This window comes from Phalacrocorax carbo, chromosome 1 (genome assembly GCF_963921805.1).
Source record: "Phalacrocorax carbo chromosome 1, bPhaCar2.1, whole genome shotgun sequence".
Taxonomy (NCBI): Eukaryota; Metazoa; Chordata; class Aves; order Suliformes; family Phalacrocoracidae; genus Phalacrocorax; species Phalacrocorax carbo.
Window position 1 is genome coordinate 69,531,583 of NC_087513.1, and position 19,219 is coordinate 69,550,801.

The 19,219-nt window shown below is 41.4% G+C and overlaps 1 protein-coding gene across 3 annotated transcripts in view; it reads right to left on the reverse strand.

Moving 5' to 3' along the window:
• MICAL3 (microtubule associated monooxygenase, calponin and LIM domain containing 3) overlaps positions 1-19,219 on the reverse strand; it is a 167,782-nt gene that overhangs the window by 108,863 nt on the left and 39,700 nt on the right. For all 3 annotated transcript variants that reach the window (XM_064458735.1, XM_064458725.1, XM_064458716.1), the window contains exon 2: positions 3,006-3,381. In XM_064458735.1, coding sequence (XP_064314805.1) covers positions 3,006-3,269 — 264 coding nt within the window. In that variant the 5' untranslated portion in view covers positions 3,270-3,381. The remainder of the gene's footprint in view (positions 1-3,005; positions 3,382-19,219) is intronic.

Here is a 19,219-nt window from a genome sequence, read left to right on the forward strand (position 1 = left end):
AAAATGGCATCCATCCCAAAGCCACAGTCCTATATGCTTCTGGGTTGGGGCAGAGGGGGTGCCACCTTTAATTTATTCATCATCCATCCTTTTTACTTGTGTTTCTATACAACAACATCACCAATAGCTTCTTAGAAACACTGGCAAATTATTCGCTCGATTGTGACCGCTCCCCTTCCTCTTTTCCTTTACTCTCTTACTTCTCCTTGTCACCCACACAGGAGAGTAGCTATGGAATAAACCCTCCCTTCCCTCTAGTAGAGATGAATTCGGTTTGATCACTGACATGTCCACTGCAGTCATTCCCCCCACCCACCCCTCTGGTCCTTCACACCAATGCCAGCAAGTTCTGAGGTTTCTCTCTCATCATGAAGTGAGGGAGTCACGCAAGACCCTGTGAGTCTCTCAGTTTATCTCACCACCATCTCAAGATCACTGCATGCCACTTTTGCAATCACTCTCTTGACCCCATTTCTCCAATTCCATCCTACACTCTCTCTAGCTTGGCTTTGGTGCATGAAATAGGCTAAACTTGGGACTATACAAAATCTCTAGCAGACTTCAGTTAAACATCACACCCAGTATGCTTTACCACGTTTACCTGCTTTTCAACTGCACTTCAGGAGATGTTCTATAGACTGTTGGCGACGTGCATTTCTTGAAAGCATGTCCTTTTCTGATTTCTTTTAAGACTCAGTACTCCTCCATGTCTCTACCTATTCTTTCAGAGGACTATCTGAAGGACTTCTCTCATTTCTCCCACCCCTCTTAACATCAGTTTCCCACAGGGCTTCACCCGTCATTCTCTGTCATCTTCCTCCACAATTTGCCTTTGCATCACCTCATTCACAGGCACTGGTTCAATCAGCTTGTCAATGCTGTAGATTCACAAAAATTTTCCAACTCGGAGTTGACTACTTTTTGTCCAAGCTAAAATTTTTGCCTTCCTAACATCTCCTCATGGCTGTCTAATTGTCAGTTCAAGTCCAACATGACAAAATGGAACTCTAACATCCTTCTAAATTCACCTCACCACTTCCCTTCTAGGTAAGTGTCACAATCAATTTTCTGAGTGTCCTTCATAGCTGGATGTCAACCTCCACTCATAGCTATTTTTGTATGTCCTCATAATCAAGCACTATCGAAGTAATACATTTATTCTTCCATTAAATCTCTTCTTTCATGTTGCTCCTCTACTATCAATGTAACATTTTCTTCAGTGTTAACAAATAACTAAGATATATTCAGAGCCCAGATGCAAAATCACTCTTTTAGTCTACTACCTCAAATAAGTTAAAATACCACTACATTCTTCCACAGCTTGCTAAATCTCTTTCTCATTGAAGCAAAAGGCACCTGTCTTCATTTCACAGCCTTCAACACCTTGCTTCAGTTCTACCCATCATGTTTCATTCAAAATAAGACCAATTCCTGAATCCAATGAATGCAAAGTGCAGTCGAGTTTTCAGAAAAACAGTTTTTAATTTTTCCCCATGATGTCCATGGTACTTGGAAGGTTTATTCCTAAATATATGCAAAAATCACTATGTTCATCTTTCTGTAAGTCCTTCCTTTCTTATACTGCCTGAAAAATATAAACCTCAACAGTGGCTGGACTTTTGGAGTGTTGAAGCTAGTGTCCACCATGATGACTACCCAGCACTGCCCAATTGTTTTATTGTTTTCCAAGTTTATCTATATGCACCTGCTATCTATAATCTGATGTACCAATTGCAAACTTTTTGAGGAAAGCATTATTTTTACAAGACCTAGGACAAGTAGACCTTGGTTCATCAGTATTTTTTCCAAATGTTACTGCAGTAATTAATTATAAATGCTACCATCCATAGGAAAATGGCTATTGGAAAGTAAAACAGCATAAACAATCAAGAAACTACCATAACTTCCTAATATCTACTTGGGAATTAACCTTCAGTCCACAGATCTTAAATGACCTACATATCCTAAACAGGATATATTTCCCCCTCAGTTCTCTACTGATGAATTAGTCATTAATTCCTCCTATTCAGATATTTCCTTCTCCCAAAAGGTGAATATTCAAGAGAAGGAGCAGCATCTATTGTCCTCAGTGAAGGACAGAATCCTGTTCTAATCTTACCATATTCTGCGCTATCTTCCTCTTTTAAAAAAGGAAGAATGTACAATTATTTGCAAAAATAAGCTATTCCATCCACATTTTGATGCATGATATAAAGAACTGCTTTCAGTAACAATAAAATAAAAAAGCTCACACTGTGCAGTCCAACAAGGGTGCAGCACATAAATACCAGCTCAAAATAATTCCAGTAAAAAGAAAAAAATGGTGTGTATGTGTGTGTAAAAGCAGGAATTCCTCCAGTAAATACCATGCATACCATTCTTTTAAAAGGAGTATGAGTATTTTTTTTCTCTGAACCTGGAATCCAAGTGATTAGTTTCTAAATAATGGTAAGCACAATATTTTGCCAAATTGGCAAGCAAGTTCACTTTTCTTGAGACACTCATGAGAATTTTTAAATTAAAATTGGAAATTTCCAAACATGCATATTCTTTATCTAGTCTACAACACCAAATATCATGTCCCTGCTATTCTCTAGTAAAAAATGTAAAAAAAAAAAAGCCTACCAAGATTAAAGGTTTACCAATTAAGATTTTCTAACCCATCTATAGTATTGATGCCACAAAAACACATAACACAGAAACTTGTAGGCTGCTTCTCCTGAATAAATCACAAATATTCTGGTCATTCCCAGGGATTTCCATCTAGCTTCCCTTATTCAGGTGGGCAGTCAAGTTTGGTAGTATCAAATGCAATTTTTGACTGAGAGTCAAATGCTACCATATTGTGACTATATTATAAATAATATGTGTGAGAACACTCCTAAATTGTCCCTGGGCTTATACTGGCACCAGGTAAATGTCCTTCTACATTGAGACATTTTATTGTGCATTCCAGAGGCAAACTGGGTAATCATTGTCTTTACCACCATGAATAAAACTCTTACCTTCGTGTTGGCGCATGCTTTCCCCTTCTTATAGTCCTTATGGCTGCCTCTTTTATCCAATTTGGCCCACAAGGCTTTGGCTTTCCAGTAATTTAGCTTGGACTTGAGTTTGTGATAGAAAGAACGATAATCCTTGGGCTTTAGTTCTAGATAGTCACAGAGCTCTTGAAAAGCCTTCAGAGTCCCCTTGCAGGTTGAAGCCTGGACAAATCTGTCAAAGAGAACATGAGCCTGGTTCACCTTCTCATTCTTACTTTCTTCCATACTTCACACTTCACAGCTGCCTTGGGGGACAGCTGTTCTCTTCCAGTCTGCCAGATTTCCTGATGTTGCTCTGCAGAGCCACTTTCACCTCTGGCTTACAAGCATTATTAACCTATAAAATAAAAAGAAGAAAACATAACTGAGCTTGCTCTTTTTTTCCCCTTTCCAAAATTTTGTATCAGCCTGCTGAACTGAGAGCCAATATTCTCAGTAGCTAATAAAGCATCAGTCCTAAGTCAGTCAACAGATAAATACCCTGAGGAGTCCTGCCCCAGTTGACTGAAGCACAGCCTTCCAAAGCTCACTGAGCCTCACTGCAGACAGTGGGACATCTTGCCTCTGCTAAATCACAAAATACTTTACCTGAGCCAGACCCTAAAAAGTTTTATCAAAATTCATTTCACATGAACAGCAGAGAAGTTACAAGTAAACTATCAGATGTTATGAGATATTTGGAAGTAGTCAGAGGTTTTAAAACAAATGACAGACAATATAGCAGACACTGTGATAAACAGATCACTATGGTAATGCCACAGCAATGGTTATGTGCTGGTCTTAAAAACACTACTACCACAAAGTACTTTAGGAGTTGATATTCCACCAGTAAAATAAGGTTTGGTTCCTTTATTCTAAAAAGAGATGTATCTTTGCTCATGATAAATAGAGACAAGGAAAGAAGATGGCATAGCACAAGTTCAAAGAATCACAGAACCACAGAATTACTAAGGTTGGAAAAGACCTCTAGGATCATCAAGTCCAACCATCAGCCCAACACCACCATGCCTCCTAAACCATATCTTGAAGTGCCACATCTACAGGTTTTGAACACCTCCAGGGATGGTGATTCCACCACCTCTCTGGGCAGCCTGTTCCAATGTCTGACCACTCTTTTAGTAAAGAAATTTTTCCTAATATCCAACCTAAACCTCCCCTGATACAGCTTGAGGGCATTTCCTCTCGTCCTATTGCTGGTAACTTGGGAGAACAGACCAACACCCACCTCACTACAACATCCTTTCAGGTAGTTGTAGAGAACGATACGGCCTCCCCTCAGACTCCTCTTCTCCAGACTAAACCCCAGTTCCCTCAGTCTCTCCTTATAAGACCTGCTCTCCAGACCCTTCACCAGCTTTGTTGCCCTTCTCTGAACACACTCCAGCACCTCAATGTCCTTCTTGTAGTGAGAGGTCCTTGCAAACACTGTTTTTGTACAGTGGCATAACAAACCCAGTGATGGCTACTGCAATCCTAGAAAGAAGTTAAACCTGCTAATAGCAATCAAATGCTTAAGAAAATATGTCAAGACTGAAAAAAATCCTTGTCTGTGTTGCATCAAGCAGTATAAACACTTGCCTTACCTAGAGTCTATGCATATATTGCTGTCAGTAAGTAAGCAGTGTAAGAGTAAAACGTGGCTGATGCATGATCCTCGTGAGATTCTCATATTAGTTCCTCTATTCAGTGGTTTTCAACTTCTCTTGATATGCAGGTCCCTATAAAATTTTAGGTGGTAGTTGGCCTCAGCAGACTAAATATGCTAACAGGAGGTCTGCTACTCTTAGTTGCTTTTCTGGGATCACTCAGAAGCAGACTGCAGGCCTACAGAATGAATTGTCTGGATCACAAATAGCAGGTTTTGTTTAAAGAACAGGTTTTTTCTCTCCCTCTCTTTCACTTACATGTAATAAATCTCCTTCTTCGTTTTATACATAATACTAAGTACATACATGTAACAGATTGCTCTCTAAGACAGAATAGTTCTTTTTGTCTTCAGATAGGAGGGCAGCATGGGAACATATGTGGGAACTATGGAAGTGAAAGCATTTCTGAGGTGCTTTTTGTCCTTTGTTTTTGGTTTTGGTTTTTGGTGTTGGTTTTTTTTTTGCAAAGGGTATTAAGGTAAAAAAGGAAATATGTGGACTTGGATAAAACCTTTTAGATTCTCACCAGCTCTCTTCCTGCTTCCAACAGACAGGAAGCCAAGTCAAACATTACAGCTCATGTCTCTTCCCCTCCCCTTTGACAGCTCTGCAGCAGTTTATTTGGGCGCTCTGGCATTTCACCCTGACATGGTATTTATTGCTTATGTTTAGAAATAGCAAAGGAGCCCTGGAAACCTTTACAAACAGCCACAAATTGTTTGTTACTAAAAATAAAAACAAAATTTCCTACAGAAGCCACAGTACAATGGGTTATATCAGAGAATGGGATTCTGACTTTATTAGGGCAACTGCCTTAGAGAACTCGGTACACATGAAGCTGTTTTTCTAACTGGCTGATAGTGATGCCATGTCTATATCAGTACTAATCATTAAGCAGGATGGAACTAACTGCTTTCCTTATTTTTAATCATAACTTCACTGTTGTGAAGCTGAAAACATGCTCCAGGTTTGCACCTCAGGGTAACCACTGCACTACTGCAGAGGTCTAAGACACTCTGCTTTAAGCCTGCATCTCCTGTTCTGTTCTCAAGTAGAATGTTATAATGAGTTCCAACAAATCACCTCTTACACTGAAGAAGTAATTTCAGTGAGTCTGTCTAATACAGATACAACAAGTACCTACAGACTAAAGCCATATGACTCACTAATCAGCACAACATTGCAAGTTGAATACTATTTCGTGTTGTTTCCCCCACCTCTTGTACCCCACACACTTTACACCAGTGTTCCAGGTGCCCGCCACTTCCTGAGAAAAAGCAATAGAAGTTATATGACCCAAATTCAGTGGAGTGGTAATTTAAGACTGTCAGTCCATAGCCCATTACTGATATATCCAGATTTAAGGACAACATAGGTTCATTTCTTACTCTTGCTTCGGTTGTACTCTTTCACCACAGGAGTGAAGCAGCACTGGTTCTGCACTGCTCAGGGAGATACCGAAGTTGAAGTGCAACCTACTTTCATTCTAGGAACTTACTGCTTTGTGTTCAAGGTTTGCCAAGCCAGGAGACAAACCTGCAAAAGCAGGTCATTTTACACGGCACAACCCAAGCGGCACATTAATATAGCAGTTCTGCCAACATCCCATTTCATGCAGGCTGTGAAGTCAGTTATGCCCACAGGTCAAATACAGAGGCTTCAGTCACTGCAATTAGTCACTCCCCAGAACTCTGCATTCTTGATGTAAACACCCAAATCCCTTGGAACCCACAAGCAACACGTCAGAGATCATGGAAATTACAGGAGGCAAATCAAGGGCAGGCAAGAATGATTTGCCAGGTTTCCAGGGTATTTGTATGCCTTGTTGGCTATTCTGCAAGTCTGCAGTATCCTGCATGTTTTGTCTCGAGGCAGCTGATTGCTGACTCAGAAGCTCTGTAAATTCCTTGGCTGGAGCACTGGGAGAGAAAGACAAAGCCCATGAAAAAATGCATGCAAGAACAGTGTTCGTGTTGCTATTTACAATAATAGCATGAGGTTCTCACTGACTCATTACTGCAAGTACGCTCAGGATCCCAAGCACTTGCCCAGGACCAAAGAAACCAATGAAAAACAGAGGCACAGGCAATGAATAATTCCAGGTGGTGGTTCCTTCCCACAGTCACCACAGATGCAGGAATATGACTATTTTACAAAATGCATATACGAGAAAGAAAGTTCAGTGCTGTAATTCTATCAAATGCAAGAGATAGGAAGAGATTTTGCAAATGATACACATAATTAATTTGATTGTACAAATTCAAGTTCATGCAGAAAGTGTTGCAAATGCAGGGGTCCTATATTCCACAGCAATACACCCCCATTATAGGAGTCACTCTCCCTGCATTTTCCATCCTGATTTTGTTAAAAGTGTTCATTCAACTAATGACTTGAGCCTGGAAAAATAAAATATTATGGGAATGTATCTTCCAACATTCTTCTCCATTTTTTCTGGCAAACACTATTGACTTAATTCCACCTAAATCCTCAGCTTGTTCTCTCTAGCTTAAACAGCATTTTGAGTGACTAAAACATTTGCCAAAGTAACTGCCCAGCTCCACTTCAGAGTGCTGACTTTCTCTTGAGCACAATGTAAATACTTTCTTCTGTTTTCGTTATTTCACAGTCAGGCAAACACCACAGATGCACCCTTGACAGACAAATCTCTGAGAAGTCAGAGATCGACAAACCACAGTGCTGTATGGAATCTGAAAGCAAGTTGGTCCATCAATCATAAAACTACTGATAGCTTCAATAGCCCCAGTTTCCATTGATTTCATCCTTTCCCTAAATTTCTAGTTCCTCAGCAACTTTCCCTATGCCCTTGTCTCCCTTTCATGGCCCCTCAGCTTCTGCCTAAGTGAGACTCACTAACACGCTCTGGAAACTCTGAGATTACTGCAGTACCTAGGCAGCCAGTACACACTTGCAACTTGGCTAGCAAACGCCTAAGCACAGATTATTGTTAAGCTTGTGCTACAGACAGTGGGGACACCTATTTTTGTCTCTCTCCTCCACCCAGCCTGCAGTTTTCTTGTAGGAAATCAATTACCTTTGAGACTTTTATTCCCCGTCAAATCTGGATGAAATTGTTCAAAAGTTATTAAGGAAGAACTGAAAAGCAGATGGACAAATCCCGTAAGCCTCTCTTCCTTAGGAAACGACACTAAAAAAAGTCTTATTCCAACAAATGAAAAAGCTCTGTTTTCATTTCCAGAACTTGATTTATCTTACTTTTAGCTAAAACTAAAGAAATGCACTTTGCTACAATATGGTCATGACTTTCTAAGTGATCACAGGTATGAAAAATGTGTAGGTTTAGGGCAGCAGTAAAACTGTGGAACAGATGGCAAAAAGAGGACAATTTTGACAAGAAAAGTTAAATCCAGAAGTGGCAATTATTTTAGCTCCATATTATGCAGACAAGGAATGGGAAAGCAGGAGAACAAAGGCGTGGCTGCCATTGTTTGTAGCTTCCCTTTCATACCAGATGGAAAAAAGGAACGTCAGCACCGTCCACAGTATGTTTTGAGATGGTATTTAGATCACTCCCGTTCATAAAATTAAACACTCAAGCAAATATGCTGGCAAAAAGATGTTTGTGTTTTAATACACTTATCAAACCTGATTTGGTGGGCTTCTGTCCACCGTGTGGAAGTAAGTCTTTCGGGTCTCCACCTCTTTCTTATCTACCCCACCTCCCAAGCTAGGACAAAAGTGGGAAAAAGAGAGATCAAATACAAACATGGATGTAAATACAAGAACCCATTCTTAAGGTGAAGACCAAAGCACATATACAAAGTGTTCACAGAATTCTCAGACCAAGAAAAACTCAATCCAGCAATGATTTGAAAAGAAATACAAGTTACATGCAAGAACATGGGAACATACAAACACAAAAGTAGTTACAGATAATATTCTGGTTCCCAAATTCATATCAAGGTAGTGAATATAAATGTGTACTTTGCTCATTACTAACCATTTCTTAGGTGCCACAACATGAGTACTGAAAACATTAGACCTACAAAATAAAACGTTTTATCTGTATGAATTCAACAAATATATTATCTGCTGCTCTGTCATACACGACTCTTTGATCACAGCAGAGTCCCTATGCTGAATGAATGCCAACGTAAAGAAAGAGGACAAGAAACATATCATCTCTCTTCTCTGGAAGAAAAATAAAGATATCAAGGAAGAGGTAGCTGCCCCCTTATAAGGTGAGGAGGGAATAGTATGCCATCTGGATAGCTGTCGTATCATAAGACAAGCTTCAGGAAGAACTACTGGCTTAAATGCCTGACACAGCCATATACCAGTGAGATCCCTTACAGCACAAATCTTCACACTGGGTGACCAGTAACCAATACAGTGATCCCTTCTCACCTAGCACCAACTCACCAGCTGTGTGGGGTGAAGCTAGGTATTATTGGGAAGCTGGGGACATTCTTTACATCTTGGAACTGTCACTATGCTGTAAAGAACCACACGGTACTCTATACACACAGCAAAAGAAAATTTCTTTCTCAAAGAAGTAAACATGCTTTTATTCCAATAGTAAAAACTACTGCATCCCACTAGAATCAAAACTCTCATGACAAGCTTTCTGGAGTGCGGCCATTAACACAGCAAGTCACAGGAGCAACGCTTCCCTTTACAGGCCTCCCAAAACCCAATGATATATAACAGCAATGGCTCCATTTGTTATCTGGGTGGTGAAATCCATGCATCTCCCACAAATCCTCATGAGAACACACAAGTCCTCAAAACACAAATCCGCCTGTTTCAATATAGGGAGCCCTCAGTCTACAAGCAGTTCCAATGAAGACCATACCCCACACCTGTAGGCAGTCAGACCATGGGCATTTTCTGATGAGCAATGCTTATCCCACTTCTAAGGTAAGTGTACAATCAATTCACACTAGGTGAAGGTGACTTCACTACCAAGCTGAAGCACATAGAGGCTTCTCACTCCACCACTTACCAGGGCAAGGCTCATTTGAAGTGATTTGAAGCTGTTCCTGATGTTATATTTCAACACAGAAACCCATCCTAAAGTTAGTTCCTATCCAGTTTGAGAAGCTGGACTTCCCCAGAGTTCTTCAAACACTATGAAATAACCTGATAAAAGCTCCTATGCAAAAAAAAAAAAAAGACCTCTAAGAAATTACTGGAATGACAAAACTTTATTTCTGATTCCAAATGAGGATTAAAAAATCAGTCACTTTAGCACAGCAAGACATACCAGCTTTTGACATCATATAGAACATGGATTGATTCATCTTTCTGAGCCAACATGCTATGCCACAAGAAAAGGATGTTTTCAGAAAAGCTTTACCGAACATTGGAGAACAAGAGCATTGTTCTGAGCCAATTAGAGGTTTTGAGCAGAATGAAGACTGGAGGCTACAAATACACTGTAACAACCTTGGCAGCCCAGTGAGCCAAGTCCTCTGAGGCCTTCAGGTTCTACCAGCACACTGATCACCCCAAGCCATTCCATAACACAGTGAGAAAACAAAGAGAGCCTATATTAAAAAAAAAAAAAAAAAAGAGAGAGAGAGAGAAATCTCAGAAAATAAATTCTCTAATGAAACTTACATGAACACACTCCTAAAAATGTATATAAGTGAAGGCTTCTATCTGTCAGAACCCGGTACCAAAACACAGACTGCAACAATTGCAAAAGTTAATTCAGGAAAGATAATCAACAGTGACAAGCAGATACAACCATATGACCTGCAACTGACAAAAGGAAAGAAAATGACCATTCTTTTAAAGAGCGTGTAAAATTGTTCATGAGATCTGAAAAGTTAAAAGGTCTAGCATCTAATGTAGCATGTGCTTGCCTTCTATTATGTGCACTTGTCTCCACTTATGTGATTCAGTTCTCCCTTTTATTATTTGATTCTGCCTTACCCAGGTAAAAGATTACCAGTCACATAGAATCACGGGGTCCAAACTAGGCTGAATCTAGCAAAGCCACCTTCATTTGGGTCATCAAGAGAAACACCTTAACACCACAGAAGCAGACTCATAAGACTGGTCATTTGTGCCAGCACTTATTCTAATCAAGGCAGAGGGCTGCCTGGACTTCTAACTCCAAGGCTCACTCCTCAGTGATTTGGTAAATACCAGAATCTCTCAAAGCAAAGAACAAATATTGCCGTTTAAGACATTGAAAACATACATGGGAAAGCAAGTTTTATTTGTGCTGCTTCCAACTCTCAGCTGTTATGGGTACGGAAAAGAGGCCATCACTTTCTCAGTGGAAGTGGTGGAAGAGAAGGGAGTTAAAAAACTGGACTGAAAGAGTCATAATTCCACCCTCCATGCACACTCAGCTATCTAAGGCATCACAAATGGAGTACACTGCCCAGAGCAATTCAAACAGATTATTTAATGGATGTATATCCTGATTCTGTGGAAGAAGACTGAATATGGAAAGCAGACGGGCTTAAAAATTTTGCACTTTTTTTTTTTTTTTTTTTTTTTTTTTCCCTAATGGAGGTCTTACAAGACTCTTTTGGGAGCCAAGAAACACAAGTAAACACACATTTGAATAAAAGAGCCATAAAGATTTCTCCAACCCACAAACCACTTCATTTAGAGAGGCTGTTGATCTTTAATCCCAAGCTTTATTCTAGGAAAAGTCCAGGAAGGGCTGGGACCATGCTACAACTCATGGGTGCAACCTCAGCCTTTATAATTGCCGGGTAAAATATACAAGCAGAGCTCAAAAATCACCTAAGAAATTGGATCTTAAAACCAGACCTCCAGAACTGCCACCTCCTTTCCCTTAATCAGAAAGGTCCAACCAGGTACAGCATCTTGAGGACACATCTGCAGATGTCCACCAGCATCTCCTTCATTACCTGCCACGTGCCTTCGCTTGTCACTGTTAATATATCCAACACTCTATATGCCAGCTATCATATGTCCCAATCTGCCACTGCCCCCACCCATGCATGGCCAACAGACCCAAGTTCCACCAGCAGGCCAACTCCCTCAAGCTTCACTGCTGCCAAAGAAAGCCCCACAGTGTGTTTATAACCACTGATGGGTGTACCTCACTCATGTAGCTCAACTCACTACACGCAGCCTTCCTTTCTCCTTAAAAGTTGTGCATGAAAATGCATGCTGTGAAATGGTAATGGCAAGGAACTCAATCTATGGTAGATGCAGCACGCTGTTTCTTGATGCTCCACAGGCCACCACAGGCCTGTATTGTCCTCCCACATTAGTCATCAGATTAGACCATAATATACAATTAAGCAATTTCATTTAATTTTGCAAAGGCAGAGAATTACACACCTCAGCAAGAGCACTACTGACTGAACAGGGTTTGAACAGGACACAAAGCAGGATTTGAAGAGAACCAGAAAGACTGTTTTCCATCATGTTTTGAATTTCCTTCTTTCTTGTAATGACTGGCAGATCCAGCATGGAGCTACCCCTTGTTTTCATGGTAGAACTTATTTGTCTAGATTCCTAAGGCATGTGACTTCTAGATAACAGAAAAGATACTGAACATGTTCAACAGACACAATGGTAAATCCCAATTCATTAGATCACAGGAAGAAAACAGACACACACACACTAATCCTATAACTTCTATTTCATAAACTCATAAATCACATCATTTATTTGAGGTTCATTCCACAGGTCCCACAAACTCCTCCTATAACCTGTCCCAGGCTGAATTCCTGCACATGTTTTTACTGGGCGGGGGGCGGGGGGAGGGAAGAATCTATCCTAGCATTTCCTCAAAGCACTCTCTTACTGTACTTAAATTTTGAAGTTCTTAATTTGACAGTGCCTTAAACTTAGTTTAGTATTAATCCTTGATAAATTTACTAATGTAAATCTTTCCTCTTCTAAAGATAAGAATACCCACCCTTTGTACTCTGGTATGGTCCATGATCTTTAGTAACAACAATAATAAAAAAAGGCAAAGCAAAATCCAACCCTTAGCAACTAATAAACTCCACTGTGAGACTGTCAAATGATAACCGACCAAATGTAGCAGCTTAATAAAAATTCATTTCTATTACACAATCTTGTGTGTCTAATGCCTCCCATCATTCATTTGCCTCATAGGTACAAGGAAACCTTTTACCAGGAGACAGGAATATATTGTAAGCAAATAACTGGTTTAACGTTTCGGCTAAACTGTGACAAACAGGTACAATAAAGAAGTTCTCATGCTACAAAATATACCAAAACCTTGAAAGGTAATCAGGATTATAGGTATAGTATGGTAAAAATGAAACTTGTAACATCAATTCTGGACATAATAGCAATTGCACATACTGCTACATAGCTTAAAAATAGCAACCAGGCAGTACGCTCCCCACTTGGCTGGACATTTGACTCTCAGTAAATGCTGAAACAGATTCAACTGGCCAGAAAGCTATTCCCTCCAGCCCCCAAACGTGCAGGAGATGCCTCTCTCAGCAACGACCATGCCAAGCTCAATGCCTTGAGCAAATGAAAATCTGTTAGGAAATCAGCTACAGAGGAAAGAGGTGGAGGCGGTTTTGTGATTTACTCTCCTCTCCCTGAGGCTTTGGCAAGCAGTTTCTGAAATAAGATGGCAGTCATCACTTCCAGAGGCAGACATTACCAGTCTGCTCAAATACAGCTGCACTGGTGGGGACATGAAAAGACTTGGTACGAATTAGTCAGAGATTTAATCCAACCTAAGTGTAAGGATGCCATTCAGCAGAATTTGTTCCTAGTAGCAAGCACACATAAAAGCTTCTCTCTCTGCCTTTCATCCTCAAGGACTTTTCTGTCTGGTCTTTTTAATTCCATCCTCTTTTGGATAAAGGCCATTCCTTTGCAAGGATATCTGGGGGTCTGAGGCAGATATCCTTAGCTGAACCTCCCAGCTATCTGGCAGAGAAAGTTGCTCTATGAGAGGGCACGAGCACCCCCTTCACTTAACACTGGTCTGAGACCCCCCATCAAAGGGCCTACAATCACCTTTTGTGCAATACATCTACATGCACCTCTTTAATAGCCCACTGTTAAAGCTGCCAGTGGTCACAGAGAGGTACTGCATTGTGAAACAACATGAAATGTCCAGCGTAGTTCGACAGCCCTAGTGCAGTACTTTGCCACTATGCTGTTTGCATGCTGGAATTTGTCTTGTAAGGTATTCCAGGACTTCCACTGGCAGGTGACTCAGTTCTGGACCTTGGGCTCAAACTGAATAATTTCCATAATCCCTTATTTTATGACACCACCCTCCATCTGGTATTTGAGCACTAGCCAGACCGACCCTCTTTCAAAATGCTTTTAATGCAGCAAGGAAAAGGGGCAAGAGAGACTAAAGGTAACTTGTGACCTTCTGTGTGAAAACACAAACAGGCTGCTGTGAACTTACCTGAAGGCAGGCAATAGCTTAATAATCAGACTGACAAGTTCCCTTTAAAAAGAAAAAGGCTGAAATTAAGAAATACTTCCCTCAACTTCATTCAGCTGCTGATTTCTGGCTCAGTCAGCTACCATGGACTGGTAGCACACCACAGCTCTGTAAACTAGGGATGACCAACATTGGTGGCAGACCCTCAGCATGACAGTAGCTGCTTTCCTGGAAATCTATACAGTGCTCTATGCAGCAGAGCACAGCATTAACTATAAGTTACTCTCCAGAAAGAGCAACCTGGGGTCTTCAATGTCTGGAAACCACCCACCCTCCAGCTGCTCACTGCTGTTAAACAACCTAGGATTCATATATTCACCATTAGTTTACGCCAACAGAAATATACGCTGTGATTAAGATGGCTTGTTTTTCTCCAACTAAAGACTGAGAAATGTAAAGAATTTGTTCCTGATTACATTGGAGGCCACCAGTAGAATCTATACACCTACTCACTCCACTCCCCCATCCTCCCCCATACGTACACCCCAGAAATCATCAAACTAGCCTTTTCTCCATGGACCCAAGAGATCTGGCTATCTGTAATGAAACATTTTCTTTTAACCTTTCATTTCTACAACATCGCTGGTTTTCCAGTCATTCTGAAAGCCATATGGTTTATTTCCCTTCCATGGCTGATACTATAGTTTCTACAGTAACTACCAAATTATGTTCTGTAACTGTAGGGGATAACTGGGGAACACTCATTTAGAAGACTGTCCTGGTTTCAGCTGGGATGGAGTTAATTTCTACCATAGTAGCTGGTATAGCGCTGCGTTTTGGACTTTAAATGAGAATTATGTTGGTAACACAGGGATGTTTTAGTTATTATTGAACAGTGCTTATACAGCATCAAGGTCTTTTGTGTTTCTCACACTGCTTCCCCCAAGCAGGTAGGCTGGAGGTGCACAGGAGCGGGGAGGGGACACAGCTGGGACAGCTGACCCCCACTGGCTAAAGGGATATTCCGCACCATATGATGTCATCCTCAGTATATGAAGCTGGGGGAAGAAGGAGAAAGGGGGGGACATTCGGGGTGATGGCATTTGTCTTCCCAAGTAACCATTACACATGATGGAGCCCTGCTTTCCTGGAGATGGCTGAACATCTGCCTGCTGATGGGAAGTAGCAAATAAATTATTTGTTTTGCTTTGCTTGCACATGCAGCTTTTGATTTACCTATTAAACTGTCTTTATCTCAACCCGTGAGTTTTATTGCTTTGACTCTTCTGATTCTCTCCCCCATCCCACTGGGGCAGGGTGGGGGGCATGGGTAAATGGCTGTGTAGGGCTTCGTTGCCAGCTAGGGTTAAACCACAACAGCATTTTTGGTGCCCAAGGTGGGGTATGACAGATTTGATTGGAATGAACTAGATTGAATTTATAGCTGTTATTGCTGTTTAGCTGGCTTCTGTGCTTGCCACAGGGCTTGCCTGCCTCACTGTATGTTAGAGTCTAGTGCTTGTTAGTGGCAGCTTTTTTGCTTTTGCTGCTTGTTGTACTGCTTATCACCTTACTCCGCCATGCCTGGGAACATTCTGATAACAGCAATGGCCATGCGCCTGGGCTGGCAGATGGCCAGGGCCCCACTGCTGGGCTGGACCAGCTGCAACTCCAGTGCGAATTTGAGTTGAAGGGACTGTGACCTGTGGATGAGTCCACATAGGAGCAACATCCCAAAGCATCTGTGGTTGGGGATAAGCCCATGCCAGAGCAGGTATATCTCAAAGCATCTGTGGCCTGAAGGAATTGCAGCCCAAGGACGAGTCCACACTGGAGAATGTACACCTTGAAGCATCTGTGGCTGTGGATACATCCATCCTGCAGCAGGTACACCCGGAAGCATCAATGGCTGTGCATGAGGTCATGCTGGAGCACCTCAAAGTGTGTGGCCATGGATAAACCCACAACAGAGCAGGAACACCCCTGGAGAGACTGCAGCCATGGGTAAAGCCATGTTGGAGTAGGTATATCTATGAAGGTGTTGTGGCCCATAGATAAGGCCACACTGGAGCATGTACAGCCCTAAGGTACTGCAGTCTGTGGATAAATCCAAGCCAGAGCAGGGACAAGGGGAGGAGTTCAGTGCAGTTTAAACCAGATGGTCTGGTCCAAAGGGACTGGGGTGGAGATGGTGAGGGAATTACCTTTAAATTGTTACAGTCCAGGATTTGAGTTGCATGTTATGGGAATTACTACAGCAGAAACCCCTTGTTGCTAGCCAGGCTAGGAGCAAGGAAAGGAGTTTATTGCAATGTTAAACCCTATAACCTGGCCCAAAGGGACTAGGCGTGGCAATTGTAATGGAAATAGCTTTAAATTGTGTAACCCAGGATTTGAGTTACATGTTATAGGAGTTACTGTAGCAGGAACCACCTGAACCAGTGGAGGAGAGCCTTACAAGAAGCAGTGCAAGTGCAGCAGTGACACAAACTGAGCTGGCTTTCGTGCCCTGTAACTCCACGTGACACCCCACCTCTCCTGCCCTGAGTGACCACCATAACAGATAGAGCCCAAAGTCATGGACTGAATGAACTCAGTGGACGTTTTGTGGACATTTGACAGGAACAGTCCATAGACTAAGGGAATGATATCTGCATATTATCAATGGATGGGAAGGGGGTGGGTGGGTAATGATAATATATTGGATAGTCAGAGACCTGAGCATGACATAAATGGTATGGAGTAAGCTGTGGAGAATGTGCTGGTTTTGGCTGGGATATAATTCATTTCCTTCATAGTAGCTGGTATAGTACTGTGCTTTGAATTTAGGATGAGAATAATGTTGATAACACACTGATGTTTTAGTTAGTGTAAGCACTGCTCAGCAACAATTCAAGCCCTTTTTTTCTCCTCACACCACCCCACCAGCAAGTGGGCTGGGGGTGCACAAGAAGCTGGGAGGGGGCACAGCTGGGACAGTTGACCCCGACTGACCAAAGGGATATTCCACACCATATGACATCATGTTCTGCAGATAAACCTGGGGGAAGAAGGAAGGGGGGACGTTCAGAGTGATGGCATTTGTCTTCTCAAGTAACCATTATGCATGATGAAGCCCTGCTTTCCTGGAGATGGCTGAACACCTGCCTGCCCATGGGAAGCAGAGAATGAATGCCTTGTTTTGCTTTGCTTGCGTGTGTGGCTTTTGGTTTACCTATTAAACTGTCTTTATCCCAACCCACAAGTTTTCTCACTTTTGCTTTTCCAATTCTCTGCCCCATCCCACCAGGTGGGGAGTGAGTGGCTGTGTGGTGCTTCGTTGCCAGCTGGGGTTAAACCACAACAAAGTCCAGAAAGCAAACAGAATAAGCTGAGGCTGACAGAAATGACCAATTTCCTGAGCCATATCATGTTGTAGCAACTGAAATTAGTAACACTTTTTGTCCCATCCCTGTTATCACCTCAGAAGTTTTTTCCTGAACCCAGCTGTTTTTATGATCAATAACTTTCTTTTGATTTCCAGGCCAAGTTTATACCTCTGTTCCTGTGATGATACTGTCCTATGTATTAGCTTTCTCTCCCTTCCTACATATACTCAGAGACAAATGCCACATCCCCTCTTTATATTCCATATATTGAGGTTAAATCAAGCTCTTCTAGTCTAAGATAGGCAGTCTTTTCCTAGGCTTCCCAAGGAGGAGGACTGCATTGTTGGGTTGGGTATGTAATCTTATGATGGACTACAGCTGTACACTGTGAGAACTCATCTGGCCAAACGTAGAAGTATGGAATAATAGGGTGCATACTTCAGGGTGTGTGTATATATATTCCCACCCCCACCCCGACAATTCTGGGATTGCTTTGGTCTCTTCTACAACTGCAACCCAGTTCTAGTATACATTTCAATGTACTCATCGATCACAGGGATCACTATTTCTCCTTCCTTGGTCATTTCCAAGTTAAAGGATACCAACTGTCTAATTCTTGCTTTTATGCTACTGAATTTAATTGCATTTCTATCCCATAAGTTCTAGTTCTTTCTACTGAATATCAATATAAAGATCAAGTTAGTCTTAAAGGAGCAGCATCGCACTCCTCATCCTTGAAGAACAAGAACAGCAACCTTTCCCTCCAAAACCAGTTCCTTCCGCTTTTAAACACAATTTGGTACTTCCGTTCCCAATGAACATGCTCTGAAGTGCAGTACTCATCCCACATCCAAACTTCACTCATTTTCCCAACTGACCAGCATCAGCTATATGCAGCTTTTCATGTACACATGAGACAAGCATGATGCATTCAACAGAATATACGATGCCCCATATAAAGCTATCAATACTTCACAGCACATTCATTAACAAAGAAGTGCCTTGCATTCACATCCAACTGAGCTTCTTGTGGGTACAGCAGAGGTTTCAGAATATTGTGCTTCCTAGCAGAGAATCAAAATATACATGGGAAATTGACTGACCTAAAGCACTAGAGCAACAGAAGTAGAATGAAACAGAGTGCCAGGGCTATAAGAAATCCACTCAATCAAATTGTGAAAGAAACAAATATGATATTTGCATGCAGCAGTCTTTCCAGAAAAGAGGTGCACTGGTCAGGAGACTGATAAAGCACCACGTGGAAGTAGATACAGTTCTGCCTCCCATGGGCTGTTAGGCTAGTCAAACTAACAAAGAACTTGTGATCAGCCCTTCCAGTCTCCCCTACTTTTTGACCCATTTCTATCAACATAATAAATAGGGTAGAGCACCTCTGATAGTGGCAGAAGTAAAAATATATTGTCAGGTTTTAGACTGCAACTCAATGTTTGAAACCAGAAAAATGATGTTCTAGAGCACTCTTCCATGAGAAAACCCAAGGCAATTAAAGACTTACTCAGTTAATTAATAAAATAGTTTTCTGAGAATGAAAAGGAACAGACCACAGCCTAGGATTTGCCTCCAAACTAGTCTAGTGCTTTGATATTACTATACATATGTGGACAATATATGCACAATTGTCAAGTCAGAATCAAGTGATCTTAATCATGACTGCAAGCTCTTTTGCTATGGATACATGTTTTCTTGAAGGTTCATAATGCTGTGCAAAATTATCAGCTTTCAAGGCCTTTAGCTCCATGAACATGAACTTTCTGTCAAAGTAGCTGATAT